Genomic DNA, 7,223 nt, shown 5'->3' on the forward strand with positions numbered 1-7,223 from the left:
GGGGGGGGTCTGAGAGTAGACGCTGGGGCTCAGACACGGGGGACCCAGGGGAGGGTCTGAGAGTAGACGCTGGGGCTCAGACATCCAGCAATCAACTGTGTAAACTGAAATAGAAAATAGCTATTTTATTAAAAAGCTCTACTAGGACATCAGCAAGATGGTGCAAAAGGCAGCCCTAGACCTTGTTCTCCCACAGATACGCCATCTTAACAACAATACCTGGAACAATTGCCTTTGTGAGAGCCCCAGAAATGGGTTCAGAGGTTCCAACATCTGGGCAAACCCCAAAACAAAAGAACCTCATGGAAGCCCATAGAAATACTCATGGTGTTTTATGCACCTGAGCCCCTCCTCACCCTCAGCACATACAGCATGACCAAGCTGAATCACACCTGGGTATGAAAGGGCAGTTAAACACAGGAAAATCAAGCAGAGTAATAGACTATGTTAACAGAATGACAGATAAAAACCACAGTCACCTCAATGATACAGAAAAGGTATTCTTAATTCAACATCTGTGATAAAAACTCTTAACAAACAAAATACAACCAAATTAAAAAAAAATAGGCAAAGAGCTTAAATAGAAGATACACAGATAACCAATAAGCCTATGAAAATTCAACATTCCTAGATTATTAGAGAAATGCAATTGAAACCACAGTGAAAAACTACCTCATACCCACTGGGATGGACAATATTAAAAGAAGAAAAAACATGTTGAGGAGAATGCAGAAAAACTGGAACCCTGGTGAGCTGATGGTGGGAAAGTAAAAATGGTGCAACTTCTATAAAAACAATATGGAGATTCCTCAAAAAATTAAAAATAGGATTACCTCGTGATTTAGTAACCCCATTTCTGGGTATATATCCAAAATAATTCAAAGTAGAATCTCAAAGAGAGATTTACACACCTATGTTCATTACAACACTATTCAATAGCCAAGAGGCAGAAGCAACTCAAATGCCCCTTGGCAGATGAATGGAGCTATGGCATGTACATACAAGGGAGTATCACACAGTCTTAAAAAGGAAAGACATCCTGTCACATGCTATGCTGCGGAGAAATCTTGAGAACATTACACTAAGTAAAATAATCAGATCACAAAAAGAAAAATACTGTGTAATTATACTCGTAGGATGTTTCCAAAGTAATTAAAATCACAGAACCAGAAAGTAGCTGGGAGGGGAGAAAAGAGAGTTAATATTTTTATGGACATAGAATTTCAGCTTTGTAAAAGGCAAAAGCTCTAGAAACCTGTTGCATAACAATATAAATACACTTAACACTACTGAACTGCACATTTTAAAATGTTTAATATGGTAAATACAATGTTAACACAAGTAAAAATAAAACCCTTTAAAAATGACTCAATAGCCTGAGAGAGCCCAATTTTGGTCAGTTTTTTTCAGCAACCCTTATCCCCTTTAGGAAAGTAATTCCATAATTACAAAAGATATTTTTTCAGGTATACATGATAGTAAACTCCTAAGCCAGGTAAATTCTTTTATAATTCCTTTTGCCTTAAATGACAAACACTACCATAACTCGTTATAGGCTTAAAGGAACAATATACGGCAAAAAAAAAAAGACATTAATTAATCCAGCTTTCCTTCTCTGTACCACCTAGAATTGGTCACTCTACCTTTAATGAAGGATGTTGCTTGTCTTTAATGATATCATTTCAGACCCAACATCAATCTTTGCTAGAATATTAGGGAACAATATGGCTAGAGTCCGTTGTTATTTGCTACATGTACTACTGACCTAGATAACTAAAGGCTTACCAGGTTGTAGCACATGACAGGAATGGTTAAAATATCAAGCCATGCAGAGAAACTGAAAAAAAATCTTTACTAATATACCATAAGTATTGAGCCCTACAGAGAAAGCAAGTAAAATCAGTATTTGCAGTGTATACCTTCTTTGAGCAGAATTTTACAATTAAAACAGAGAGGAAGAAGCAAAAAGTGACCTCTGCATGCTGTTACTAACAGGAAGTAGGAACACAGCACTTGGCAAACATCTCCTGAGGTGAAATGTGTGGGCTGATAAAGAAGAATGGTGAGAAGAATGCTTATAAATGGTGAGAAAAATGCTTACAAATGATGAAAAAAAAAAAGAAAAGTTTATGCAAGCCTTCACTTTTCATTACTAGGTCTATTTATGTCTTTTCAAAAATATCTTAACTTTAAAAAATCAGGGATCATGAGTCTGTACAAATCTTCTGCCAGTCTATGTTCCCTCAAAAAGTTATATAGGTTAGTATGTACCTAATCTTAATGTGAAATAATATTATTACTTATTTCTTTAGAAAACTAAGATAACACATTTTTGGTAGAATATAGCTGAGACTGGAGAAAAATATATTTTTGCAATTGTCTATTTAATAATTCTCATATACCCTTATTCTATTCTCCTCCAAAACAGAGGCCAGAAGACCCAAGAGTAAATGGCTTTTTTGGACAGTCACGCTGTGGTGGACAGCAGTGACTCCCATACCCTAAGTATCACAAGAGCCTATTCTCAGCCATATTTATACAACTCTCTACTTTTGGCCAAATATTTAAAAGTCCTTAACCAGTTGTGTTTTCATTTCCTGATCAAATAGATACATTTTCAAAAATAAGGTAGAGCCTAGTGGGCAAAGTACAGATTGACTTGTATGTCTTAGCCCTGGAGTCACTTCATCTGACATTCAGTTTGCTCATGACCTTCTAAGAATTACTCTCCTTATTTTGATTAAGAGGCATTTCAGCTGACCTTCTTACAGGGCTGACTATAGACAAGAGCATGTCCCTGAATGACAGCATGTGAAACAACTAAGAAGCATTTAGATGCAATTGCCACACCAGAGAGGTAACATAAGAAAATGAGCAGTCCTATTCGTTCATTCAGTTACTCACTTATTCAACATGTATTTATTGAGTTCTCTGTTCCTTCAGCATTTAAAAAAACAAGTTTTATTTGTATGTCCTGAAATTGGAGTTCCCCTACCTGGAAGGATAGGGTGTCCTTTATTTAAAAGAGGAAATTCTCGACAGATTTCCCCATCCTCTTGATCCCGTGCCAACCATCGTTGAACAGGTATATAAAACTGAATTCCAGAATTCAAGTTCTGCAATTGTATCTACAATAAAAACAATATTGCTTACAAAAAATGTAGGAATGTTTTATCAAAGAGTCAAGTAAAAGTTTTCATCCAAGCCAGGCATTTAGCTCATGAGAAATTGATTACTTAAAAGAAAAAAGAGTTAATTTCTTCTTTTACTAACATCTGTAGTGGTATTTCTTTTCTATATCTAAATATTTTTCTATTTATTTTTTTTTTTTTAGAGACAAGTCTCACTATGTTCCCAGGCTGCTTTTGAACTCCTGGGCTCAAGCAATCATTCTGATAGCGATACCTAAATTTTGCTGTTTCTAATTTGTCTGTTTTGAAATGTTTATATCAAATATACTAATTGCCTCCCAAATTTTATGTGTCATTAATGTTTTTCTTCTATGAAAGAGATGTTCACAATAATTATAAATATATTATTTCCTTGTTTTAACCTCTTAGAAATTTTTATGTTAAAATGATTTATATTTATAAAAGATTAGCATGAGATGGCGGCACCTGTGGCTCAAAGGAGTAGGGCGCCAGCCCCATATGCCGGAGATGGCAGGTTCAAACCCAGCCCCCTGCCAAAAACTGCCAAAAAAAGAAGAAAAAAAGATTAGCATGAGATTAGATTTTATGCACTACAAATTCAAACTGATATAGGTCCTAAAATCAATGTGATTATTTTATGGAAATGTTGTATCACTCTTACAACTATGGAACAAGTAATTTTATTCAAATACCCTCAGGTTACAGGTATAAGTTGGCTTACTTAAAGTTTTAAATTTTAAACTTCTAAATTGTATTATTAAAATTGAACAGAAAATTTTCAACCTATTATCTTGTATCTTAATTAGGCTAAATAAACTTATTAAAGGTTTTAGATACTCAAAATAAAACTTCAGATCAAAAACATGTCTCTTCTTTATTGGTACGCAAAGAGAGGTGAGGTAAATCTCAGGCAAACAAATTCCCTTACAACGAGAGAATACTTGCCACAGAAAGAGACAATAGTCATTTGTAGCCTGATTGCTGTACCATGCCTCTGCAACACAATATAACTTTTTTGATCACCTAACAATGGTGTCAGCATCCCAGCTTCATAATTAATGCAATGGTCACCAATCGTATGAGATGGCAGGATGATTAATGATAATTTTCATTTTTTAGTTTAGCTTATGAGAGGGAAACAAGAAAAAGGTATTATTATTATAATATATGATCACTTAAGAATCAATTTGAATATTATACTTCAAAAGTTTTATATAGCACAAAAAAAGAGCATTATTTCATGTAGGGACCAGGCAGTGACTTTGAATTTCAAACTCTGACCTCTACATTCTGTATTTTCAGAAAGTAAGTTTTATTTAGTCATTCTGCTTCAGTCACCTTTACAACTTTAATGTAAATAAGATATCATCTATTAACAACTATATACTCCTGATAATGGAATTTTATAAATCTGTTTTACTTATCTTCCATGAATTTCTAATTAATTTTCTGAATATCATAAATCCATAGAAGAGCACATTTGTCAAGAATATTAGGAATACAATTAGATGCTCTGTGCATTTTGGGAACTTGTTTAGTTGAAAATCATTTATTTTGAAGTGATAGAAAATGTAAATACACTATACGCAAAAATGGATTACAAGCTGGAGATGATTTGAGTACTGAAGATCTGCATTTACTGGCAATCATGGAAATCAGTAGAATTTTTCATTCTAAACAATATAGAAAATTAAGCCCTTTTTCCTTTTCTTCTCTTTAAAATACTCAAAGAGCATATTATCTTGCTTAGCATGAACAGACAAAATTTCAGAGCTGGCATTCGAGTCTGGTAGATTATTACAACACAATGGCCTATCTTTACAATCTCTCTGAAACAAATGATACACAGCTAGTCATCTTTTCATCAGTACTGCAACTCTATCAAGAATCTATGTGAGTTAATCCAGAGTCCCAAGAATTTTCTTTTCCTTGCAAAGAGGTGGATGGACTATTTCGTCGAAGTGCTTCCTTCAATCAATTATGCATTAATTATAATTAATTAATAAGACTATATGATAGTACTGCCTTGAAGAATGCATTGACTAAAACTGTCCAGGTTTGACTCCATCAGCTCATAGCAGTCATGAAATGCCTCCTAAAGAGCTGATTCCTAGAATAAATTTGCAGAGGATTTTGCGAAGGATGGAAAGGTGTTAATATACCCTTACCTCTTTGCAGTGCCAGGAAGGAGAGCATCCAGAGTTGGTATGACCAATACGAATCTTAAAAAGTGTTCCGGTGTCTCCAACTGTGATCTATAAAGAGCCAAGGAAACAACATTCAGTGTAATTTCACAAAACTCACTTAAAACCAGCTCAGATCAGGACATTATATATTGATAAACATATGAGTTTATCAAGAAGATACAATAATTATAAACATGCACATAGCTAACAAGAAAGCACTAAAATATAATAAGCAAAAATTTGGGGGGACAGTCTCACTCTGTTGCCCTTGGTAAAGTGCCATGGCATCTTAGCACACAGCAACCTCTAACTCTTAGGCTTGAGCAATCCTCTTGCCGCAGCCTCCCCAGTAGTGGGACTACAGGCATGTACCACTATACTGGCCAGTTTTTCTATTATTAGTAGAGATGGGGGTCTTGCTCTTGCTCAGGCTGATGTTGAACTCTTGAGATCAAGCAATCCACCTTCCTTGGCCTCCCAGAGTGTGAGGAATACAGGCATGAGCCACTATGCCTGGCCCCAAATAAGCAAAATTTAACAAAACTGACAGTCTATGATAATAGTTGGAGACTTCAATACTCCATCTGAATAATGGGTAAAACAACTAGAGAAAAGAATAATGAGGAAACAGAAGACTTAAATACTATACACCACCTGGACCTAACATCTATACAGTGTTTCACCCACATTAGAAAAATCTTTTCAAGTGCATGTGGAACATTCACCAGGATGAAACCATATGTTGTGTAACAAGACAAGCCTCAAAAATTTAAAAAGACAAATCATACAGAGTATCTTGTCCAAACACAAAGGAACAAAACTAGAGATCAATCTTAGAATAAAAACTGAAAAATTCCAAAATATGTGTAAATTAAACAATACACTTTATAAAAATATGTCAAAAATGAAATTATACCAAAATTTTAAAATACTTCACAAAAAGACTTCAAAATCTAAACAAAAATGCAGTATGTAAAAGCATTGAACAGAACGAAGGTAGAGCTCAGAGAGACATTTACATCTATGAACATCTACACGAAAAAGGAAGAAAAATCTGTAGTAAATAAACATTACATTTTAAGAAAATAGAAAAGGACGAGCAAACTAAATACTAAGCTATCAGAAGGAAGAAAATAATAAAGAATAGAATGATGATAAACAAAACAGAATATAAAAGCAGTAAAATCGATAAAGCTAAAAGTATTTATTCATGAAGGGTTAACAAAATTAACAACTTTTAGCAAGCCTAACAAAATAAAAAGAGGGATTGTTAAAATCAGAAATAAAAGCAGAGATATTGCTACAGACTTTACAGAAATAAAAAGATTGCCAAAGAATACTATGAACACCTGCATTATAACAAATTAGATAATCTCGATGAAATGGAAAAATCTCTAGAAAGGTAAAAAACCACCAAATATGACTAAAGTGGAAATAGAAAAGGTGAGTGGGCCTATTACAAGTAAATAGACTGAATCAGGATCAAGAGAAGCCTAGTACTGAAGTCTTCACTGGCGAATTCTAACAAATATTTAAAGAAGAATTAACACCAATTCATCCCAAACTTTTCCAAAAAAATAGAAGAGGTGAGAATCTTCATTCTGTATGGTCAGTCAGCATTATGCTAATAACAGAGCCAAAGGTACAACAAATAAAGAAAACTACAGACCAAAACCCCTTATAAATGTAGACACAAAAGTCTTCAACAAACTAGCAAACTGAATCCGGAGCATAGCAAAAATATTATACACCATAATCACCTGGGACTCGCCCCAGGAATGGAGGTTGTCTCAACAAAATATCACTGTAATACACCACATACATACAGTGAAGGGTGGGGAGGGACACAAATTAATAAAATCCCCTTTCATGATAAAAACATTCA

The 7,223-nt window shown here is 34.3% G+C and overlaps 1 protein-coding gene across 1 annotated transcript in view; it reads right to left on the reverse strand.

Annotated features, from left to right (window-relative positions):
• The window catches only part of LOC100947894, a 135,219-nt gene that overhangs the window by 103,360 nt on the left and 24,636 nt on the right, over positions 1 to 7,223 (reverse strand). The window contains 2 exon segments of the mRNA XM_012807544.1: positions 2,996 to 3,128; positions 5,321 to 5,407. Coding sequence (XP_012662998.1) covers positions 2,996 to 3,128; positions 5,321 to 5,407 — 220 coding nt within the window.

The sequence above is a fragment of the Otolemur garnettii genome, unplaced genomic scaffold (genome assembly GCF_000181295.1).
Source record: "Otolemur garnettii isolate 467f Iridium unplaced genomic scaffold, OtoGar3 scaffold00071, whole genome shotgun sequence".
Lineage (NCBI taxonomy): Eukaryota > Metazoa > Chordata > Mammalia > Primates > Galagidae > Otolemur > Otolemur garnettii.